The 25196-nt window shown below is 44.4% G+C and overlaps 1 protein-coding gene across 1 annotated transcript in view; it reads right to left on the bottom strand.

The window, feature by feature from the left end:
- KIF26B (kinesin family member 26B) overlaps positions 1-25196 on the bottom strand; it is a 295352-nt gene that overhangs the window by 5158 nt on the left and 264998 nt on the right. Inside the window, exons 11-12 of the mRNA XM_065631902.1 lie at positions 16356-16518; positions 11755-15187 (exon numbers count right to left, since the gene is read on the bottom strand). Coding sequence (XP_065487974.1) covers positions 11755-15187; positions 16356-16518 — 3596 coding nt within the window. The remainder of the gene's footprint in view (positions 1-11754; positions 15188-16355; positions 16519-25196) is intronic.

Below are 25196 nucleotides of genomic sequence, written 5' to 3'. Positions count from 1 at the left end.
AGTCTGATTCTCTGCCAACTTTGCAAACTATCACATCTTATCCTGTTGAATTCTGAGTGCAATAGTCGGTGCTAGAAACCAGCAGTTAGTAACCAGTAATTAACCTGTAAATACTAGCTCTGAAATGGATGAGAATGGTCTACCTTGCTGTGTAGTGGGAAAGTTTACTGTACAAAGCTTTCATCTGAATGAATCTGGCATTATGCAAGAAAAGGAGAGCACAGGCCAGGCAAATAGACAGGGAGCTCTATAAGGCCCCTTTACACCAAACAGGTTGAGATCTGGACTGCTCATCCTATGACACATATCGCAGTTGTATTTACTACTCAAACTGCAGCCCAGCAAAAAAGCCCATGCCAGAACAAATGAAGCCTTACAAATACCAGTAAGTAGGAGTTATTTTAGACCTGTGGTACCAGCTACTGGAAGTCAATATCAGTATTCACTTACCTTGAATGCATTTCAGTTAATCTCTAGATTAAACTGAGTGATCAAGAGAAGAATCGGATCTCAATAAAATGAAAAGCAAGACCTGAGCCACTACCATAGCTGAAAAGCAACACACAGTTTGGGAAGACCCCAACAATGCTGAGAGTGACTCTTGTCAGTGATGCTAGAGAAAGGCAACCAAATGCTGAGAGCAGCTGCATACTTGAAGGGAGGTGAGGCTGGGTGGTGGACAAGTAAATTTTGTTACACGCAGGGAGAGATCCTGCAAGGGGCTCAGCCCTTCCTGGGACACGAGCCCTCCACTTGCTTAGATGTGATGGGCACTGAATACATCCCTAGTGTCACTCAAGACCAAAAGGATTTAGGTATTAAATACTTTTTAGGCTTTTGGCCATGGTGTTTCACAGGAGCAGTCTTTCAAATTTTGAGTATAAAAGCAATCTCTTTCCTACCTTTGGTGCCCATCAACTTTTAGAGCCTGCAACACTTAAAAGCTGAGTGCTGCTAAATCTTTTTACTTTGAGCCCTGCACTGATGGTCACATCTCCTTTCATGCCACGCCTACAGACTAACTCTAGCATTTCAAGGAAGCAGCTGAGCAGACTGGAAATTCCTTCTGTCCAGCTCTCCCATGCATGGCTGAATTATGACTGAGGTAGTGCTTTTTTCTGTGATCTTTGATTTTCTTCCTTTTTTCTTCCCTCTTCCTTTTTTCCCCACTGTGGCTGTTAACACCACCTTCCTGTGTAATGGGGCACTTTGAAACCATCCCCACTGGAAAAAAAATGCATCTCCAACCAGAGCCAAAACCCAGGTCTGAGACACTTCAGGAATGCAGGTGGATGGCTCCAATTCACCTTTCCGAAAGAACAGCGTCGTGCTCTTGGAAGCAAAGCAAAACAGATGTCACCAGCGTATGAATTCCAGGGATGATGGTAAATATCTTTGCATTTAGTTCCCATTCTTATCCATTTGGTTCAGTGAGAAAGAGAAGCCTGTGGTCTAGAAGGAGGGCTCCAACCTGAGGCTGCGGCTAATAGCGCTTGCCCCTCGGAGAAGAGGCAGCGGAGACTACAGCAGGGGCAGGAGATGCACCAATAGGAGCCCATTATGTTTTTCTAGCCAGAGCTTGTGACTGGATAGCCCGTGGGTTATCACAACAAAGCTCTCGGTGCAGCAGGGCACTGTGGCAAGGCAGAGCCCCCTGAGGCGGGCAGACTCACTGCCGACCACCCAGGGGCTCCTTGGGGACGCAGGGGCCACCTGCGCAGGTCTCCATGCCCGAGCACAGCGGGCACGTCTGCGTGTGAGGCGGACAAGGAAGAGAAAGAGGGATGTCTTTTTGTCGGAGCATTGAATGCTGACTCAGGATGATTTATCTGAGGTTTAGAGTGCTTGGGGAATAAGTGAAATGAAAGATCTCCTGCATCTTTGCAGTAAGGCAAACCCAAATTTAGTTTATTCTAAACATGCACTCATTAATAGGCTGTTTATTAGTCCAGGTACAGAAAATAATAGTGTTTTTTGACAGGAGACTCCTGCCACTGACTTCTATTTAGCCTCTGTTTTTTCCTGATTTCACCTTAATTGGGATCAGTAAGAAGACACAGCCAAAGCAGAGCTTCAGAGTGAGTGTCACAAAGCAGCTGACAGCTTGCTCATCTGTATCAACATGCAGACACAAAAACTAAATTGTTAAAATGAATACAGTTTTCCATTTACACAGAAAATACCCATTTGAAGTCCCAAATGTATTGGGAGCACTTGATAGGGTTAGGATCTCATAAATTTTGACTATATAATAAATATTTTGTAGGAATCAGAGGGCACCACTCCTCTCCTTCCCCACACACAGCTCACAAAAGCAGTGGGCAGTCCAGGCGCTCAGCAGGAGCAGCTCTCGGCAGGTCCCTCCCATGCACCCTACCCAGCACCTCAGCAAACCCGCTGACTCTCCTGCCATGTAAATGGGATTCATTCCTTCATTGAAAAAAAGAGATTTATAGAAAAATTGATCTGAAATAAATCCTTTAAGGTGAACCCAGGACAGAGTGACACTTTCATATATGACCACATGGCCTGTAATGCAACACGCGATTTGCTAAATGTCTTATAGGATGTGTTTTTCCCGTAGCTTGAATTTATCCACACTCAGAATAACCCCTCTTGAGCCTAGCTTGAATATGAATAATCAAACTGTGACATAGCCCTGAAAATGCAGAGAATACAAGATTTGCTTTCACAACAGGTCTGTTGCTCTACCTTGAGCTACAGGTTAAGGTTTGGCCAGGTTAAAATTAAGATAAAGGGAGTAAGACAGCTGTGATGGTGTGCAGGGTGAAAGCAGAAGAGTGGCACTGAAGCTACAAAATACTTCAGCAAAGATAAGCCCAGAGAAGCCTTAAAGGTATTAGAAACACAGACCAAGTCAGCTAGGTTTGTAAGGGTAACTTTAAGGATAAGAAGACTCACTGACTTCAGGAAAATTGCCCAACTGCATAAGGATGTGTCCTCATGAAAGTATGTGTTGACCAGGGTAAAAACTCTAAGATGTCTGGATTTGCTTAAGTACTGTATATTTTGGAGTGTTCCCCTTAGACTGCTTTCCAAGCACACATTCCAGACTGAGCATCTTTTCTGTGAAAAAGGTAAATGCAAAAAGTATAATAAATGCAAAATCTCCATGAAAAGAAGCCTGATGCATATCTCTTCAAAGCAGGTTACATCTGAATGGGATGCAAAACAACTGCCGTCCTGGAAATTTCAAGCTGTTTCGAACAGAAAATGAAACCGTAACTTGATATGTCATAATTTCAGAAGTTTATAGTGTGTGCTCAATGGCAGGATGTGGAGCCAAAGCTATTCCCCACTGCACTTAATGTTATAGGAAGTAAAATTGCCTTTCTATACAGAACCTGTTGTTCAGCATTTTGGGTCGTTTTTTTTTTTCTTACTAGAGAGTCCATCCAAACTCAAGACGATTACAAAAAACAATCCTGGAAAAGCAGAGCAGTACCCCTAAGCTCCCACCATTCCTTCTGTGGCTTAATTTCCAAGAAATATTGTGCTTCCAGCAGCAATAGCATCAAACTGAAATGTAGCACCAAACTGTTTGCTTACTGGAAAGATAACCTGTCCTGTTTCCCCTGCTGCTTCTCGCTGTCTGACAACGGGGCTCCTCCTTTGAGTTGAAAACGCAATGCCAGCTTCTCCTCTCATTCCCATTTCCTAATGGGATCTGCCCTCATGGGCAATTGTCCACGACTGAACCAACTCCTTCCCATTCCTTTGACCTCTTTTCCTCTAAATTATTCTATAGTGCACTTTTCCCAGTGCAGAGCACATAGCTATTTACTCCTTAGATTTTCATACAGTTTGCAGTGTTCCCCTCCCAATTACTGACAACATTGCCAATGCTTTCGAGTGGAAGGCACCTCTGGTGGTGTGGAGACTTCACCAGAAGTATTTTGGGTGCCCATCTTGAGGTTAGTACTCCAAAGAATCTAGGCATTTACTGCCAAAAAATCTAAACAGCATTCACTCATCCTGGCAACTCAGATTACATAGGAAGAACCATGTTGCAGCTGAACCCTGAACAGGAAACGCTGACAGGATCCATCATTCAGAAGAAAATATTCTATGTTGACTCCACTGTAAAATAATTCAGGCTGTATTCTGTGTTGACTTATACACAATCCTGATGTTGTGAATTAATAAGAAGCACCAGGACACTTGAGGCTAGAAATCTCTGCTTGCTATACATAGGAATAAAGCAACCCTTGTTTATAATCTTCTGTTCATACCTATACTAGATATGTTGTTTCTGTACTGGTATAAGGAACACGCTGAGGCACAGCCTACTCCTAATTTTTTCTACCCACCCCATCCATTTCTCAACCTTGTTTCTTGAATTACTGTCTCATTTTAAAAGGAGCTTTTCAGGGCAGTTTAGAGCTGGTGAATGAGCACTGATCAGGAAGCAGCCCTCCTGCAGTGTGGCAGGTTGACAAGTAATCTGGGAGATGCTCCAGGGAAGATGCACATCACAGGAGATGAATTTTCAGCACCCACAATCACTAGCAAAAAATGACCAGAGTCTCTTCTAAATATTTATCTCACTTTGGGCTGCGTTTTGGTTTAACAGGTATTTGTCAGCATTGTGGCATGATTTCAGGACCTGGTTATTGTTACTACAGTCCTGCACTGAATAGCAGGCAGAGGCTGGAAGGGGAAGGGGCTCAAGCAGCCAGAGCATTCACTCCCAACAGGACAGTGGTGGAGGCATTCCAGTGAGCTAATTCTGTGGCAGTGTCAGGAGCAGGTTTTATTTACACCCAGCCTAATGGTGTGCAACTCAGTCATGCATGTTGCATGGAGCCTTCACCGTGCACAATAGCCTGCTGCCATTTCCTCTATTAAATCATTCCTATGTGCATGTGGCTGAAAGCTCAGTGCTGGCATGCAGTAGTCAAGCGTGTAAAAAATGATTACTCTGATCCCTTTCAACACAGATTTGCTGCATGAAATGGCCTGGCTTTGACCTGGGAAAATCAATGCTGTTGTTTTAATGAACAAAAAAAAAATTGGAGCTGAAGTCTACACTTCCCCTCCCTCTGCTCCCCCCAGGGCTGTCCAGCCAGCAGTCACATGCATAAAGTGGTTACCTGAATGCAAACAGCTTTCTGCTGTATAATTCTAAACATCCTTTGTCACGGTTAAGGTATAATGCAGGATATCAATTAGCTACCATCACTTGTAAGCAAGTTAAAGTAGAAACACTGGAGATGCCCTATGGCTTTGTGATACAAAAGGCAATTTTCAGCTCCCCCCACTGTGCCTTAGGCAGTCTAAACATGAACCAAATTCCTTTTCACTTGGATTCAAGAGGAAAAGCTCACATTCTTTTTGTTGGTGTTTTGTTCCATCATTATAATTTTGGCTATGGTTCAAAACGTGATGCTTTGCGATATTGGTTGGAGATGGACTTTTCATTATTTACAGCCTGTGGATTTAGCCTCTGGCTTTTTCTGCTGCTTTCGTAGGCAGGGCTAAGTGCTTCCAGAGAGTGAATGTGTTTGAATGTAGAGTTTTCAGGGCCTTCCAGGAACCTCTAAATCTCCATCTTTAAAATCATCCCACCAGTGAAATCCAGAGCGCACAAGAAAGAGAGAAAAAGGGACTCTAATTGTAGATAATTATTGTCATGTCTTAACAGTCTGTCTTTTTATTAAAGTGTTTAAAATCATGTAGCAATTTGCTTTGCTTTGGTGGCGAAACTTTGTTCTGAGAAAGAGCCGCAAGGAGTCATGAAACTTTACTGCAAAAGCCATAAAATGCTGCAGCAGGAATCTTTAATTATCTACAGTCAGACAGGTTCCCCATGCAAAGAAGATTAAAGCGTGTGCACACACACACATACATACACACATGCAAAGCCTGTCCTGGACTGGCAAGAGCAGGGTCCTGCAAATGCTGAGATATACAACTGCAACTTAGGGCACTGGTTTAAATTTCAGGAAGTCAGGAACCCTGATTTTCCCACAGTCTTGTCCAGACTTGGCCTCACTACCAATACCATCCCTTAGATACTTGTTTTCTGAAGCTCGCTGATATTCAATGATCAGGAAGGCTGAACTGGCCAAGACTGACACAACTTGACAGCACTTTACATACAAGGAGTCTCTCCTCCGAGCTGAGCCTCTTTGAGAGTCTCCTTTCTTCCCTACCACAGGGCTCACATGCCCAAATCCCATGTCCTTGCCCCTGTGAGCGGGTCTGTGCACCCCAGTGGGCAGGCAGTGGTCCCCACTGCTGCCCTACCCCAGCTGCTGCACCCCTGCTGCCCCCCGAGCACTGCCCAGAGTGTCCCACTGTGCTGGCACCAGCCCCAGCCCCAGTAAAGCTCCAGGTTCAGACTCAGCTCCAAAGAACCTCAACTGAAGAAATCAAAAGAGACACCCTCCTTGGCAGAGGTCTGTCCCATCTTGGCACAGCGCTGCCAGCAGTGATATACACTGCAGCCCTCAGGTCTAACTCGATGTCACATGGGATGGGGACTCCCCTGAGCACCCAACTCTGTTCCCACAGGCGACAGGAAAAAAAACAGCCTCAGAAAGATTTCTGTGGTGTCCACGGAAAGCCTCATCTGTGATGAAACGTCTCGAAGTCCCTCCCATTCTGCTGTACCCAGGGAAGGTCTCCTTAGAGGTGTAAGGGGCAGGAACTGGTAAATATCATCTGTAGGAGAGGGAGGTAAGAGGCAGAAACAAGGCATGCGTGCACATCACATGGAAATGCGAACAAGGCCTGGCTTTACTGGTAAACCTCATCAGAGCCTGGGCTTGTGCTTTGCTGTTAGCTGACAGCAGGCAGGACCTGGAGCTGGCACCAAAGCTGCATCTCTGAAATCATCTAGTCCCATTTTGTCCTAAGAATTATTTTAGAGTAACTCCCATGTACAACCTAACTAAACTGGGGAAAAGATGCTAACAACCAAAGCAGAGGAGCAAAAAGCAGGTAGGTAATGCTTCTGATCTAAGGACCCTGCTGTTACTTTTTTCACACCACCATTATCTAGTTTTATGAGCTGGTAACCAGGGAACATAGAAATGACACAGTCTGCCCAAGGTGATACAGTGAACCAACAGCACACCAGAGAATACAACATAGATCTTGCAAGTCCTAATCTGCCACCTCAGCTGCCTGTAGTGTTCCCAGGATACAAATACGGCTTTGGTAAAACAGAATTCAGACAAAATGCATTTCCTGATCACACACAGGATTATGTACTATAAAAGCACCCTTGTCATTGTCTTTCCATGGAACAGCAATGGCACATTGCACTTGAAATTTCTGAGGAATTGAAAAACTACATAATTGGTGCTAGTGATAACTGTACAAACAATGCCCTGACACTTCAGTGCCCTGCTCAAGACAGCACTGCTGACCCAAGAGAGAGGAGACTATAGAGGCAGAGCCAGAAATATGGCAGATATGCCAATTATTTCTTACAGGGTAAAGGCTAATGGAGTGAGCAAAGAAATCAGAGAAAACATAGTTGCATAGATGGTTGCAGATGGAGAAGGAGGAAGGATCTGCCACATAAAGGAAACAACAAATGCAACCCTCCTCTCCACTGTTCTGCAGGGGCAGGGGAGGGTTTGTGGCCAAGCCAGCTGAGGTTGAGGTTAGGAGGAGTCAAGGGTGTCTGTAATTTAATCCTGGATCTGACTCTCAGTTGTAGGCATTGGGCAAGCCAGTCAAGTACTCTGCCTTCATTTCTCCATCTGTAAAATGGGGTCTGGAATAATGCTTACACCACAGGATGGATTAAAGAGCAACTGTACAAAGCTGTGAAATGTACGGCCATAGATCAGGACTAAATAGCTCTGTTTCTGCCATAAGCAGTCACTTTGGGGCAATATACGCTGACATGATGTTATAGGACCAGTGTTAAATGCTAGCAAGATGGGAATGTTTATTAAATGGATAAGATAGCTTCAGGGGAAACGCTTATGTGCTTTGTGATGTAAACACATGATTTTTCAATAGGTACCAGAATGCAAGAGGTATTTTTAAAATTATTTTATTTTACTTTGTACACACAGTACTGGGCTGTCTGTGAAATGTACAGGTAGCCAGGCAGAGTCCCAAATTTAACCTAAGGCTAACACTGAAGGAAGTGAACTAGCTTTATCTTTCAAAAGCCGTCAATGTAGGTCTGATGCTTCATGTATGACATCCAGGGCAGAAGCACCTACACATACGAATAATGCACTTAAGAGCACTGAAAGACAAGATCTTAATCTCAAGAAAAAAATGACGTCTCTCCAATGTGTCAAAACTTCAAAAGTAATTGTGAGATCTGACAGGGCTGCTGGTGATTCTCTTGAAGACTCTTTATAGCTCCTCTTGCAGGGGCCTTGGGCTGATTCATGTTGATCGTGGCCGACAGCTAGCATTTCTGTTAATAATAATCATAAATAAAGTGGACAAGTTGCCTGACCTGAAATGAGCATATCTATAGTGCCATATCCATTACAGCACAGTGGATCTGTGACCACAAATCAGGAAAGGTCCAATGCTCTTGACACTATGTATTAAAATAATATCTGTCTTTTTAAGAGCTCAGAACCTTTGTCTGCTCTCTTTTTCATTAAAAAGTGTTCCTTAAGAGAGAACATTCACACTAGAACAGACCTATAGAAAGAAGATATTACAGAGGATGAAAGATTGCAAACCTTTGCAATTTTTTTAGTTTATTATGCAATAAAAATATTTTTTTGAACAGCTCTATTCTCCCTTATATCTAAGCTCCTCCTTCATGTTCTCCTGCACTGAAGTCATAATCCTGGTTTTATGCCATCATAAATCCGCTGACATGTGAAAAATTATACTATTATCAAACACATCAAGCCAGAATTATGTTTTCACTGCTGCAGGACCAAATGCAAACAGGAGATGGGTTATAAGAAAGTAAAGTCTTATTTATTTCTGGGCAGTGTTTTGCTGCTAGAGATATGGAAGGTAGTAAAGTTTTTGTTTTGTTTTGTTTTTTCGATTTACATAAAACCCTTGGTTGTATTTATACACAAATACAAAACATTCAAAACAATACAGGAATACTTGCTGATATAGGGAATCACCCTCAAAAGTAAAGTATCAGAGAAGACACACTCAGAATCACTTCACATCAGGTGAATTAAGAGAGAAGCTTTGCAAATTACTTCGAGGGAGGCCAAGGTGCCGGGCTATGCCGAGTCCATCGGGGCAGGCAACTCCCAGGGCCACAGACCCTCCACTGAAAACCCTCCACCCCAGAGATCCAGGTCCAGCAACGGGTAAATATTTGCATAGTTGCTGACCAGGGAGAGAAGTACTAAACCACACAAGAAATTTGGATAAAGAGATTAATCTGTTGGCCAGCAAAAAATGGTATTTGGTAAAAAAGACAGGTCAGATTTTACACAGCAGTAAAAAAGTGGCAAAGCTTAGATTGTCCATGTTCCCTGCTATGGAAAGGCTCCTGCTCGCCCCATCACTCCCAACAAACCAGCATCACTGCTCTGATAGGTGGACTCAAGGCTGGCCAGACCATGGGAAAGCCTTTTCTCTCCTGGTGTCTTCCAGACTGCTATGAGAGCAACCTGAAACCTGAGTCTCAAACAGTCCTCTCTTCATAACTACCTTTTCACAGCCACTGACACAGTGTTCAGTCCTACACAGGGGTTATTGAAAGCCAAGGTTGAGAGCAAACATATAACCCTGATCTAAAGTATAACAAATGGATCTGAAGCTCTTCTGTAATTACAACACAAAGGCAATATTTTCCTCAGTTACATCTACAGCCTTGTCCAGCTTCCAATGTGCTATCGAAGCAAAGAGAAGTGAAATGACTCGTTTTATGAGCATCAAGGTAAACTAATCCTGGTCTCCTACTAATTTAGGTTTGGGCTGAACTCTGTTGTCTAAAGAATCTGCAGGTTCTGCCTGAAGTTCTTCTCTGAGTATTTTTTTTAAGTATTTGGCCTAGGGAAGAGAGGATGTTCTCTAATGCCAAATAAGGAAAATCTACATTGCAGTTTTCTCTCTGTTCCCTCACCTGCACAGCTGCCTGTTTTCACAGAACTTCATAAATTTTTGCATCTAAATGTCCTGTGGATTAAGTCCATATTATATGGGCAGCTCCTTTACAAGACATAATGCAGTTGTCAGTATACACCCACAAATGCTATTCATCTCTGTGAATAGCTTTGTTTTCCTTTTGCACAACATACAAATCATACTTCTTTTTCTTGCAGGTTACCATTAAAAAGTTTATATTTGAAAGGAGCTGCTAGAGGAACAGCTCCTCAGAAACAGGAAAATCAATTTATTACCACATAAACTGAAGGGATAGGAAAGAGGTTTTCTTATAGGATGCAAAGTTAACTTCAGAAACATTAATTCATCACTTGGCCTGTGATGTAGAGTGATCACTTTCAGATGCATTCCCTGAACAGGTACAATCAGACATGTACTTATGGGTATGTTTTTAATAGTGGTATCTATTGTATTCACGTCTGTGCTGCACATTCTTTCTGCTACTGCAGTCAAGAACATAAGGAAAGGGAGAGTTACGCATTACTCAGTTCATTCACTGCAAGTGAATCCCAGAGGTGAGTATCCCAGCAAGTGGAATGGCTGGTGAAATAGAAGCTCTATAAAAATAACAGATTTGGGACAGCCAGCACTACTGTAGGATAAGCAGCACACACCTGTGCATACCAGTTCCAATGCCAATGTGCATTTTTTCAAAAGGAGGTTAGACAGGACTCACACTTCAGGTTGGGAAAACAGCATCCAGGAAAAAGGTAAGGTGGCCTGCTGATGGATGCTCCTCATCGCTGCCCTGCAAACTTCTAAAACTCATTCTCATGGGAAGATGTACCAGTTGCAACTGCACAGACTCTTGGTATGATACACGAGGCTCTTGCCATCTAATTAAAAAATCCTGATGTAGCATGGAAGCTACTGGGGACTATATCTGAACAAAGATGAAGTCTTTCTGATCCTTTCTGTGATGACTAAAAAGGTTTCAGATTTGCAAGTGCTTCAGTGCAGTAGTTCCCATATATTATTATTAATATAATTTTTATTTGTTATCAAAAATTACTGGGAAAAGGACTCATAACTCAAAAGATAAAAACCAAGAGTCTAAGAGGCAGGATGACATCTTTCAAGGTGCATGGGCACAACTTTGTCCCATCTTCTAGGGAAGAAGGAACTCAGCAGTGGTTTCAGCTGCAGGTCATCTTGCACCCTTGGGCATGCAGAGCACAAGGAGTAAAAGCGGGCTCACAACAGATACTGCTCTTCAGCAAGACTCTGGTCTTGTGCTGGTGAAACATGCATAGCAAGAGGGGAGTCTGTGCCCAAAGTTCTTAAGAATAACAGTTACATTTCACTGCCTCACAAAGGCACCTTTCTGGAATCAAATCAGAAGAATATTTGGATAAATAAATACTTGAATGTGGCTGCCATTGGCAATACTAACCAGTTGTAGGGATAATTGTTCTTCTGTTCATTTGAAGCAAACCTAAGTGAAATGGGTGAAGGGGAGATTCCATTGCAATGTAACCACACAGGATTTGTGCCTGTTGCAAAATGAAGAAACCCAGAGCCTTGGACACTTATCCTGGCCTTGCTTCTCTGCTAAGAGATATAGCTGGTATGGAATTAACTCCCCTTTAGGCCTGCGCTCCCTATTATGAACTAGTCAGCTGCCTTGGTCTGCATCTCTCTTTCATGCCACCACAAGCTTACCTGCATTTGATCGTTTCTTTGGATTTTTGAGGCTTCGGCACCTGCCGCTCACGGAGCTGCTGTTCTCACTCATGGAGTCTTGTGCTGAAGAGGCGCTCCCCGTCGCCTCACTGTCCCTCATCATGCTCTCGTAGCCACTGCTCCCTCCGCTGTGGTAGAAGAGGGCTGTTTTACCCATGGCGGGGGGCAGCTCCCCGCTCAGGACACTGCTGTTGTCGCTCCCATGACCACTGCTGCAGCGGTGAGGTTTCCGAGGAGGGGTGATCTTGCTGTAAGGGGAAGGCAGCATGTGAACTGCTGGCTTCTCATCTCCCGGGAAGCCCCCGCGCTCGTCTGCCTCTGAGCTGCCCCGCAGCTGTGAGCCTCTGGCACTGGCGCTGCCCTGGAGCAGCTCTGAAATCCTCCCGTTGACGGCCCGAAGGGGCAATTTAGAAGCAAGGCTGGAGCCCCGGTTTCTGCTGAGGGACTGCGTTGACCAAGACATGTTCTTCCCACTCGGAGGCAAACTGGAGCTCTGCCCTACAGACTGAGGCAGAGACTTGGTTGAGAAGCTGAGCGTTTTGGTGGCAGAGGCAGACAGGCTGCGGGCCTTGGGACTTGCCAGCAGGAGCTTGCTGACTGCAGAGATCTTCGACTGGCTGGCTTTCGGAGAGGCACCTGCCGACTGGGAGAGGCCCGAGTTGGTGGGTGAGGACATAACACTGCGGCTGAGGCTCCTTCCAGCCCTAGGCATGGTGGTGTCTTTGCCAGGGCTCATTTTGGAGCTCACAGAGGACAGACTTTCTGCTCTTTCCAGAGACAAACACTCATAGTGGCTTCCTGCGGACCTCCCAAGAGAGTTGGTCCTGCTGGCAAGCTGCTCCAATTTGGCACTGAAGAGCTTGCTGCTGCTGTTGTTGCCACTGCTGTCGATGCCACAGCCCTTCTGTTTGGCGCTCAGCTCCTCGGGGAAGCTGGCCAGGAAGGACCCGGGCTGGCTGGAGGGACTGCTCGTGGTGCTGCTGGCTGCACTGTGCTGCGGGCTGGCTCTGTTCTTCTGATCCAAGCTTGACTTTCTCACCGGTGGCAGAGGAGGGGTCCCTTTGGGACGAGTGAGGACACAGTGTTTGGGAGAGGCCATTTTCTTGTCAAGGCTAGCCTTCGAAAACGGGGGGAGGGCAGGAGAGCAGACTCCGCTGCTGTCAGTGGCAGCAGGATGGAGGTGACTGTCAGAGTCCTCCAGCTTGCCTGCTTTTGGGAGCCCTCGAGGGAGGCTGCCACTCTTCAAGACATCAGTGGAATGAACAGGGCTTTGGGTTGCAGAGCTGGAGGCTGCCACTTCACACCCATCCACGATCCTCTTTAAACTGTCAGACCCTGGGGAGATAGAGGCATCCCCACTGCTGTTGCTAAACCTGTCTGCTGAGGACGGCTTTGTGCTGTGCTCAGGCTTGGGTGGAACTGCAGCCAGGTCAGGCCTCGGCCCATCACTGCTCCCAGAGCTGTCCTTTTTTACATCTTCTTCTCTCTTCAGCCAAGGGTCTTCAAATTTTATATCTTTCTTAGCACTGGATTCTTTCACGTCATGGAGACGAGCAACCTTTGGGTCTGCAGTTACTGCCAATACAGCATCATCAGTGTCTTGTGCTTTGTATGGATTAACAGCAATACATGGATAAACGGTAATGTTTGTCTTCATTGGGATGTAGCCTTCACAGCTGCTGAGGCTTGCGGTGTTTTTAATTGTGACAGTAGTTTTCCCTAAAGCTGATATTTTACATCCTTTGATGGGTGGCACTTTTCCGAAAGCTTCCTCCCCCATTTCTGACATTATAAGCATGTTGTCAGTCACTGGCTTCTGTTTGTCGCTCACACAAATCATGCTGGCACTCTGTATGGTGCTTGCAAAATCAGGGACAGGAGGCTCTGCCATTGCTTCCCCATGCCCATAGCACGCCTGCGCTATGAAGCTGTGACATGACTGTTCACCGTCACTCCCTGTGCTCATTTCACTCAACCATGAGCTGATGGATGAGCGCCTGCTGCCATCATCCTGGCATTTGTCATCCAGGCCCAACTTTGGAAGCGGAAGGAACTGTGTGATGCTGACTTCAGACACAGGAGCTGCACTGGAGTAACACTCAAGATCTTCAGATATGCTGCTGATAATACTAACTGGCCTGGACCCAGAGGCCAAAGCCTGCACTGAGCAGTCACTGTTAAAACTGATGATACTGGTTGGGCGCCCATTGTCAAGGACCCCACTAATGGTTAGCTCTTCTACAAGGGTGAACACCAGCTCGTCCTCTCCATTCAGCTCTAACGGCTGCTGCACAGTCACCATAGTGGTGCTCAGAATCTCCTTCTTGGATTCTGGAGAAATGCTTTGCTGCCGATCTTCATCAAGAATGGTCTCTTCAAAATCCCCATTGCTGGAGGTCACCGACTTCTTCATGATCTGAGGGCTCATGCCTGCAGGTGGGGTCCGGAGTTCTGGCTGCAGTAAAGATTCACTAGATGTCGTCCCAGTATCCTTATTCAGGAGAGCTGGTGGGGGAGTGGAGCTGGGCAGGACTCCTTTCTGTGTATAGACTTTGCACCTCTGGGAAGGAGAAGTTGGTGGCTTGTACTCAGATGTCTTTGAGAGGCTTGCAATGCCAAGCCGGGGCGAACCCATTGGCCGAGGTTTGCCTTCCACAAATCCACAGGTGTTGAGACCTTCTCTGCTGCTCTGCAAGCTGGTGCTGTGTGCTAACTGAGAAGAGCTAAGCTCTTTGCTAGAGCCGCCTGTTACACTCCTGGGAGAAGAAGGGGTTGAAACATTAGTAAGGGCTCCAGAAGGAACAGGGGAGTGATTTCTCTTCATTTTGCTGGGTGTTGCATTTATATTTTCCTTGGCTTCTCTGTCAGAATGCTGACATTCTGGCACCATATCTTCCTTATCTGACTCTGGTAAGTGGCTAAGCTCTGCCAGCTGGCTTGAAACAGAGCACTTAGACATCTGGTCTGAGCTAAATTGGGCAGGCATCTCTTCAAAGGGAAATTTGTCAGTCTCTTCACTGCCATCTATGCAATCTAGCCTCTCCTGGAGCTCTGCAAAGGTGTTGCACTTCAGGCAGTCTCTTTCAGATGTGCTGGGCCCTGATTCACTGACTTCCTCCAACCTGCCCTCATTTTTTGTCTTTTGCAGAGCAGGAACTATGGGAACAAAGTCAGGCGGACCCTCATTATCTGTCAGTTCCTTATCAGAAAGGGCAGTGCCATTGGGGCCAACGTAAATCACTGTGTCACAGGACTGCTCACTGCTGGATGAATAATCAGGATCACTTGATAAATGCAAAATAGGGAAGTCCGGGTCAACAGTGTTTCTAGAATGGAAAGGCCTCAGCTGGGTTGGCCTCCTCATCCTGCCCTCCTCACAAGAGCTCTCTCCTCCAGAAGAACTTGATGTGTACTGCAAAGTGAGAGAGAGACAGAGACCGTGACATTTCAGCATTGCAAACAGCTCCTTGCACAAAGCGGATACACAAAAAGGTCGCTGTCACGTCTAAACTGGGAAATCTCTAAAGTAAGACACAGAGCTCTGGAGCTTCTTACCCACAATCTCACAGCAAACACACAATAGTGTTCAATGGAGAACCCAATGCCCCAAATCTGTGCCCCACTCCAAGAGTCATGACACTTCCGAAAAAAAAGTACTGAACAAATGGATTAGTATCCTTCCCTTAATTGAGCCTGGCCAAACAAACCAGATGTTTGGCAAAGGTAGGGGGTTGTGTGGGCACGTGTTTCTGTCTCTCTGTGTCTCTGTGTGAGCAGAGGAACAACAAAACTCATTTCACAAATAAGGCACAGAAGGTAAAGACAATCCCCCTTTGGTCATACCACCAGTGTGTGGAATTGTATGACATGCACCCAGAGGTCTCTAGGGACACACTGCTGTGATGGTATATGGACTGAATCCCTTCATTCGTCTCTCTTCTATCCATTGACAAAAAAGGTTTTGTCAAATCCATAGGCTGTCAATTTAAATGAAACACATAAAATTCACTTGTCGTGCCCAATTCACACCATAAGCTGTACAGAAAGAAACAGGACTCTAAAACATAAAAGTAGATATAGCCCATCCTCACTCTACTTCTTGGAAAATCTATCACCGATATTTGGAAATGGTGGGAATAAAAGGGGCATCAGTGCTGGCAACGGATACGCCGCTTTGCACTTATTTTGTTTCCACTGTCTCTGAGAAGCACAAAGAATCTAATTCTTCATTAATCCCAATTTCCTTTAACTCTACAGTGGTTTCATTCCTTATTATTTCATTAGCACTAAGAGCATAACTGAAAATAAATGCTCTCTGACAGCTATATCATTAAATGAGGCCAGCTTACAAAGCTGCTATAGCAGATATATCTGAACTCACTCCTCTGTATCTGAAGCTGAAGCATTTACCCTCCCTGTGTGCTCTAAGCCACTTGCCTAGGACAGGGTACATACAACCCATGCACTTTGGAACTGATTACTGATTTTGTTATATGCTGCTCTACCCCATTAAGGATCTTTCAGGGTCCTTCTTCCTCCCTCCTCCACCATTACAAGAAGGGAGTTATACATTATCTTACCTTAGTTTTCTTTTTCTTCATCCTGAGGACCCTTGATGCAATCTGGATGGTAGACAGCGTCTCAGCGTAGTTCCCCGCAGCAGCTGAAATGTGAGCTATCATTGTGGTGCGGCAGTTCATATTCCCCAAGGACTCCCGAAGCAACATGGTGAGCTTGCTGTCTCTGCAAAATAAAATGAATTAAGGCTACATTAGCGAGCAAGGTTTCACTTTGACCATCATGACGTGACTTGGGTCTCAGCAAGATGTTTTCTCCTCTTTTTAATGGAATCCTAATTAGTTTTCTTCCTCAGGTTTGCCCTATGTTGTGTCTGCAGCTGAGCATGGTGAAAGACCCTGGACTACAATGTAAACTTCTTCCCTCTTCCCAATTTACCCTTTCTGTCTTCTGGCCTTAGTTCTTCTGTACTGTTACCACTGCTGATACAGAGAGGAAGACCAGGGTTGGAGACTATTAAGGAGCTGCTCCAGCAAACATCAAACTGCTGCCCTTTTCCAGTGCACAATGTGCAAGCAAACTCTGGTCCAGCTCTGGAGGACAAGAAAGTAGTGGATTAGATTAGAGGACCCACATCTTTTCTTGCCTTCTAGGGTACTGGGTAACTCAATAATAATAATAGTTAAATCACTGAAATTAATTCTGGATACTGCTGGTGAAATACAAAACAATCAAGCCTTAACACTTCTTACAATTGTTCTTTCATATTAGATCTTTTCTTCCACTGAGGCAGGAATCAAATTTTCTGTTCCTGCCATTTACTCTATTGTTCAGCATACGATAGCTTTTGAAATGCTGATGCCTTATTGTGGGGCTGTCTGTGACTGGACTAAGAATAGGAATTTTAACAGCATAATGATGCATATATAATGCTTCTGTGGTGGTCATATAAACCTATGCACAATATAAATGCACAATATAATAAATGCACAATATAATTTTTAAAGAGGGCTTTAGCTACTAAGTGTACAGGTCAACTGGAAGGTTAGTTGGGAAATGGTATCCTCTTGAAGAGAGTCTCTCCTACGCTACAGGTTGCAGATGATAGTTACTAAAGTAACTTTTGCTAAAAGCAAAGACAGCAACAGCCTGATATCTACCTATTGCTAAAGGAATTACTTCCACTGTTGTAATGATAACAAAATCTTCAGTGGCTGGGGATCAGATTTTTGAGGCTCACTGTTCAATATCTGCTAATGACCTATGGTGTATATGTGCCCTTGGTCATCCACTTCACATTTCCAGCTCCCAGGAATTTTGCATAAAGCTGCAACTGCTGGGAACTGAAGCTCTGCCTAGAGGGTGGCACTATTATAACAAACACCAAAATTCTTGAACCTCTCTTTTTGATGCAGTAAACAACAGCATTATGGATGCATTTTTTAATGCATCTACCAATAAGGCTGGAGAGCTTATAAATTGTGCTATTGCTGAGATTTCAAGTACTTGCAATTTCAGCTAGGCTAGCAATACTAGAAGCAAAACATTTTTTTGTTCCAGGATTTCTGCTTCCGTCTGCTCCAGACAAGTTGAAGACCTTCTGCTGTTTTTGAGAAACAAACAAACATCCATAAAGACTATACTAAGACAGCCTCACTCATTTCACTTGTGACCTAAGGCTGCTTTGAATCCACAGATCCAAAGTTAATAGGCTGCTGTATCTCAAGTTAGTGGCTCTCCTTTCCATCAAGGAATAATTAAGATGTCAAATTTTGTACATCAGTTACTGCCACTCCAATGCAGAGTTACACAGAAATTGTTAACATTTGCACAGAAATCAATAACAAGCCTTTCATTTGCTAGTGCTTCTATCATAGCAAAACATGAGATGACAGGGGAAAGGGCAAAAGAATACATTCTGAACATGTTGGTCTCCTGAGAACACATAACCCATGCAGCCAGCATCAGCACACTGCAGTGTGGCTCTCCTAGAGGTATATGCATTATGAATATAAAATAATCTGTGCCATCTGCCTTGTACTGAAATGCACACTTGCAAGAAGAATGACAACACAGAGGAAATTCCTATTCTATAATTCAAATGATCCTCTGACATATATCAGACAGGAACCAAGGAGCAGATTTGTTTAGGATTAAAGCCTGAAACCTAGCAGCAATAAAGCCCAACCAACACCTACTTCTAATTTCAGAGTTTGTTCATTCAGCACTGTCTGCATCTTGACTATCAACTTCACTTTGCACTCAGAGAAAATAACTAGCCGCATGTCACTATTGTACATTGAAAAATAAAATAAAGAGGAAGAAATTTGCTAAACACAGGCTTTTGTCAATTCTGAATATTGTCATAGGATAAGCTCACCTGTTCACGGTTCACTAATTTCTCATAATAGCACCTACTAACTTCTAAAGGAAAAAAAAAATTAGAACATAACACAAAAATGTGCTGCTTAATTTTTAACCCACCCTATTCTCATCAAGTAAAATATTGGTAAAATATTTTGGGTGTCTCACTGAAATTAACTTGACAGACAGCATGAGACAAAGTAGATGCTTTGTTCTTCTGAACGCTGACATGGCATTTCTGCCAGAAAAAATAGGAAGGCTCCGAATTGTTTCATTAGGTAATTCATGAGCTGGTGTTTGCAAAAGCAAGATTTCCTGTGAAAGCAGAAGTTTTACAAAGAGAAGGTCTGCACTTCTGCACTGGAAGACCTTTGAGAAGCAAGACCTTCATTGATGATCTGGCTGTGCAAACTAAACTAAGACACAAGAAATTTTTAAGAAGCTAACAGAAGGGCTGCTGCTCCTGGGTGCATGTTGCTCCCAGTATTAAGCAGAGGCTGGTTTGTAGAAGGCCCCAGATTTCTCACAGCAGCACAGTGAATTGCAGCAACGTCTTTATAACAAGGGGACATCCTCGGGAATGCTAATGGTCCATTTCTATTCTGCTCCATAAGCAATAAACCGCTATGCTGGAGCAGCACGATGACCCCACTTTATATACCTGTCTTCATTGTAAATGTACTACTAGCCCACCCACTAATGTTTTTATAGTTTAGGAAATTTACCATAACCCTTCATGAATATGGGGATATAATACACAGAGAACAAGGAAGGTGGAGTCGGAAGGATACCATGCTTCAAACTCTGAAGTCTTTATAACAGCAAATCTATTCTGCAGCCTTTTCAGTACTTAAAAGTTACCTCCGTTTTCTAACTGCATCACTTGGTCTAAAAAAACGCATTACCATTACTTGTAAACCTTTCCTTGCCTAACTCCTTAGATCGTGGCTACGGCAAAATACTACTAAACACTATTCACGCAACCCTCACAGGTAAAACTCCAAAATAAAGTATGAAAGATCTATCTCTGGAAAAGTCCAGAAGATGGAGCCCCGGGGGCAGGAAACTAAGCTCAGGTGTCTCTAGGAGGTATGTCAGCAGGTACGGTACAGAGGATCCAGAAAGGAAGAACGGTGCAGATTGCCAGGCAGAAATTTCCGTCCGTTCCATGGAGTAGCAGCTCTTCATGTGGAGGGGAGCTCTCTCTCCTCCATCCTGCTCCCTCACCTCCTCCCTGTTTCCACCCTCTCACATTACAGCAGCTACTGGAGGACTCAGTGCTATTCTCCGAGTCTCTCAATAGCTACCGCTAAGGAACCCTAACACGTATTAAAACTCCCCAAACAAGAGACGGGGCAGTGAGCCCAGTGTTCTCTATTCCTTTCTTCTGAGACTTCACCGTGCAAACTGGGATCAGTGTAAATTAGTCCTTTCACTTGCTCAGTAAGAAGGAAAAATGTACATCTTTATGCTCTTCTTATACATATCTGGATTTTCCTTCCTCATAAATGATTAACTATACTTAGATTCAAACAATACCGAATCTTTCATTAGAAGAATGAAGATCATGATCCTTTTCCTTGGACACTGCCTAAATCCCACTTGCCTATGTGCATTAAGTCAAAGTCTTTAATTTCATGACTGCATGCTATTTTTCCACTAGACCCCTTCCTCAATCACCGCACAGGATAAACAGTGCTCACTGAACAAGAAGTTATTCAGTCTTTCATTTAATCCTTGCCTTTTAATGTGTGGACTTGTGCCTTACCTACTATTAAGACTATACAAACTCAGGAATGACTGATTTCTTCAAAGACTTTTTTTTTTTCCTATGGAGCTCATCAATGCGGTATCTGATTAATGTCTCTGAGGTGAGGTATATAATCCCCTGATGACACCTGCAGCACTGAAGACTTCACTAAGTATAGCTGTTCAGTATGAAGCACTGATCTTTCAGAGTACTAAGCATTATATAGTCTTTTATATTCAAAGTACAGCTAACTTTGACTTCTGTTGCAAAGAAAATGGGGCGGCTGATTCTCAGTCTGGGCACCCTGAAAACCAGGAACATACAATTTATAGATCACCTAAAATTTTTAGGAATTCACTGGCAGAGGCAGTTCTGAAGGCGGTACCAGCTCCCTTCAGAATACTTCTCTTCCACAGCCCTCAGTCCCATTTTCCATATGCCTTCCAACTTCTGCTACAATTCGGCAGGGAATTTATTGATAATGACCACATCGCTGTACAGTCCTGATTAATCTCCAAGGAGGTCCTATATCTGCCTCAAAAAAGATGACAGTTTTAGGGGTGGGGAGGAAATCCTGCAAAGACAACACAGTATACAGTCCATGGGGCCAGAATAAGTTTGCCAGGACAACCTTAATTCTGGCATTTCTTGCCCCTGTAATGATTGATTTAACAATCTGAATGCTCTTATTATGTATTTTTATGTAATTTCATGTGGATTTGTGTTTACACTTCAATGAGATATCAGCAAGTCTGGAACCTTCCTGTGTATTAAAAAGCCTCAGATGCCGAACTAGCTGACCAGCTGGCAGCAGCAGCCGGCTGCCAGCTTTTGTATGGACAAGCAATAGAGGAGGATGTGACTCACAGTTTACCATGAGGTTTTGCTAGTATTAGCTGCCTGTAGAGAAACAGTGAGACTCAGCAGCATTGCTGTCCTGTAGAAGAGCTGTGTTCTTGTGTGTTCAGCTCCTTTTTGCCATGCTCTTATCTCATCAGACAATCCTATTCTCTTCTATCAGTGTCTATCCTGAGCTTTCCTTGTCTGACCTTCTTACTCATTTCCATACCATGATCCACATCCCCAGGTCCTCACCAAAATAGCCCAGTGCAGCTCGATTTCATCCTGCTGTGGTCTAACCAGCTACACCTGGCTCTGCCAGTCTCCAGCACCATTGCTAGACCCTCTCCCTGTACTGATCTCTTTGCTCACCTCTTGTTCTCATTAACATTCTCCAGTGCCACTGTCTGACCTCCAAGGCCCTTCTCCCCACTCGTGTCCCCCTGACTGCTCACTGATACCCAGCAGAGGAACCCATGACCCTGATGGCATCACAGGTGAGGTGCAGGCCAGAGTGAGGGGACATGGCATGGGCAGTGCCTTCCTGCATCTTCCTCTGTCAGATCCTTCAGCTTTATGAGAATCCGTATGAGCAATGTGTTTGAAGTGAGCTACAGAGAAAAGAGGCAAATGGTAATTGCTTTTGTTTAGGGCTGCAAAACAGAATTCATGAATAGAAAATGAAGCTATAAGAATAAATACTACAGGCAGGAAATTCTCAGGAATCTTTGATGCCCAGCATCTCTCATTTTCTGTATAGGAGAGGCAAGCACAAGACTGTTCCACAAAATGAGGGAATCCTGGAGAGGAAGATCCAACTAAAGTCTTGGAATAATAATTTTCCTGTGGAATTATTTAGCCAATCCTATCATATGCTTTGTTTTCTTTTCTTTCTGCCTCCCAACCTTAATAACAAATACTTTCTTTGTCTTCCTCTCCCTCTCACCCCACTGCTATGAGGATTTTGGCTATTCAGTGACAACAGCAGCAACATCAGGAATAGAAATAATAACATTCCACAAGGAATACAATACAATATTATAACTAAGTTTTAGGATGTGCAAGGCTGCGTGTTCTCTCTATTAATCATATACCTTAGTGTCTTCCTAGGCACTTGGCTAAAAGGAGAAAGTTGTCAACTCCCTCATTCTCATAAGATCAGATTATGTATGCCCTCAGGTGTCTTGCAATCTAATTATTTATAGAGGTATGTCAAAGGAAAAATCTCAGTAACTATTGCGGTTATATTTGATCATGAAGTCTTAACCCTGCTCCCTTGTGCTGATGCACTGCTTTATTCATCGTAGTAAATGCTTGCATAACAAGGGAAGCACATAAATAGTCCATTTGGTTTTGGCTCTCATTGCACGGAAATAATCTCTACAGAGGATAGTTTATAGCTCAAAAGGCACAAACCCAATAGCGGATGCTACAGGTGTGTAACAGCTGAGTTCATGATGAACCAGTGCAGTTTGCTTTACTACGTCTTCCTTTCTGTTAATAATTTCGATAGAGAGAGGAAATGGGAGCAATGTGTGCAGGCACAGGCAAAATGAGGCCATGTGGAGTGATAAAGCCTTCGGTGGTTCAACCACATAAGCCTGGCTTTGTTAGCACAATGAAGCAAGGCAGTTGAAGAAAGATAGGTAACTTGCTGGACCTTTAACCTGGGGAATCCTTCACCTGGTGAAATAAGGCATTGTGGAAATAATGACCTTGTTCCAGGTGGAAGCTGACTAGCCTTAAAGGGAAAATTAAGCCAAGTAGAAATCTCCGCTGCCACTGTAGTTAGTTATCTTGTATGAGGTACAGGAGCACAACCCAGAAAGCTGTGCTCACAGCACAGGGGAAAGAGGAGGCAGCTGAAAGGACTGCACTGAGGGGATACTGTGTTCAGGTTCATGTACTGGGAAAATCACAGTCTCATCTGGAAGGGATGTGACACTGCAGCAGGAGAAAAGTATTGTTGCAGCCAAGTATGAGATAACAGAGACTTATGCTTGAATTCTAGTATTACAAAATGCATATAAAAAGTAGGGGGTTCCCTCCCTATAATTCTTGTCTTTTAAGAGCCTGACTATGTAGATTTCGTATTGCAGAACAATCCTTGTGCCTGTGACAACACATGAGCATGTGGCAGAGGCACAAGACAGCATCATTTGTTTCTTTTCAACAAAGACAGAAAATAAAATTAATGACAGAAGGACAAAGTCCCAATAGCTACAGCTTCTCTGACTCCTTGAAACAGACTGTCCCTCTCACCATAAAAGAGGCTGTATCTTTTGTGTAAAAGTTGCTCCTAAAGCTGGTGAAACTTAAACAGTCTACAAAATAGCCAAGGAGTCTGTTATCCAAAAATGACATTAAGTTCCCCACTCTTTGGAGGTCCCACTGACTGATCTTACCAATTCAAGCTTATCCACAGTAGAACTATCTCACAATAAAGCAATCAGTGTCACACCTCGGCTCCACTTTTACCTACATACTAAAGAGCGCCTGGTTTCTGACATTGCCAGCCCAGGTCTGAGATGCACACCACCGCACTAGCCTTGGGGAAGCACAGAGAAAGATGTTCCCGCCACCTTCACATTTCTGCCTTGTGCCACCAGTGGAGCTAAAGCAGCACAGGCTCCATTTAAATAATTCATTCAATGAGAGAAAAAAGTTCCTCACAGTCTTTGCCCCAGCTACATGAATTTATGTGGCTCGGTTCAGGTACACTTCGCACTTTGGCAATATCAAACCGAAGACATAAACCCTTATTTACAGGTCAACGTGTTACTGAAATGAGAGCTCAAAGATCCACATGTTACTTTAAAGCCACAGTAAGAGCAACTGTAGGGGTGGAAGGAAGGAGGTGGTTGTGGGGAAGAAGCTCTGCTGGAGACCAGTGACAGTTTCGGAGGGAGGACTGCACTGAAGTTGGACAAAATGGTCCTTCTCCTCTCTGTACTCCAACCCACAGCACAGAGTCAAACATCATTCACAAGCAACTGTTAAAAACACACAAACAAAGCTCAAAGATAATCAAAAAGGATCCTAGTGGTCCGTCTCATTAGAGTGCCAGCTCCTAATAAATTCTAGCTGAAAAACAGAAGCTCAATTAATCCAGGGAGCTAATTAGGCTCTGCAACTATATACTGGAGTTAAAGCCAGATTGCCCAAAACCAGCAACGCCACTCTTTAAGAAAACCTGCACAGTAAATAGACTGTGATGTACAGGAGAAAAAAATACCCACAGTTAAACCAATAACAATCCAGATTTTAAATAATTTCAGGACTCTGCATGTGGCCAGGCTCTGTGCTAACTTCTACCAAAGTACACCCACAAAGGGAAGGCAGAAGCCTTTCCTCCCCCCGTACCCCTCCTTGTTTGGCTCCCTTACTTGGAAGCATTACGGCAGCCACAAGTTTGGCTCAGCTTATCTCTGTGAAGCCATTTGGTTGCTTTATGTGAGAAGCCAACAGCCGTTTCTGCTGCTGAATAGCAGTGAGGAGCTTGCCTGCCTCCCCTCCAGGCTGCCTGTACCCTGGCCGCACAGGGGGAGCGCAGGGAAGGGGTGCAGATGGGCTGCCCAGTGCCTGTGCCCACAGGGCAGCGACAGGGGAAAACACATGGCAAGAAAGCAGCAAGAGGAAACATCCCCTGACAATCTGCTGAGGACACGTTCTGGAAACCACCTTCACACCAGCCCCTCTGGCACGAGCCCAGCAAAGAGGCACCCAGCAAGGGCGTTTCCAACACCCCTCCATCAGCATGAAGAAGGGGAACTGCTCCCATTGCTCAGCATCTTTGCCTGCAGCGCTGCTGCCCCCAGCTCCCACCGCCCCCAGCTCCCACCACTATCACAGGGGCACGCAGCAGTGTGCAGGATTGGGCTCTTCCAGGCAGGCTGCTATTTTTGAGCACGGCTGATTAAAGTGAGGCTCTCCACTCTGCATTCAGGAG

This window comes from Caloenas nicobarica, chromosome 3 (genome assembly GCF_036013445.1).
Source record: "Caloenas nicobarica isolate bCalNic1 chromosome 3, bCalNic1.hap1, whole genome shotgun sequence".
Taxonomy (NCBI): domain Eukaryota; kingdom Metazoa; phylum Chordata; class Aves; order Columbiformes; family Columbidae; genus Caloenas; species Caloenas nicobarica.
The sequence above is the reverse complement of the archived record's forward strand: the minus strand, read 5'-3'. Positions and strand labels throughout refer to the sequence as shown.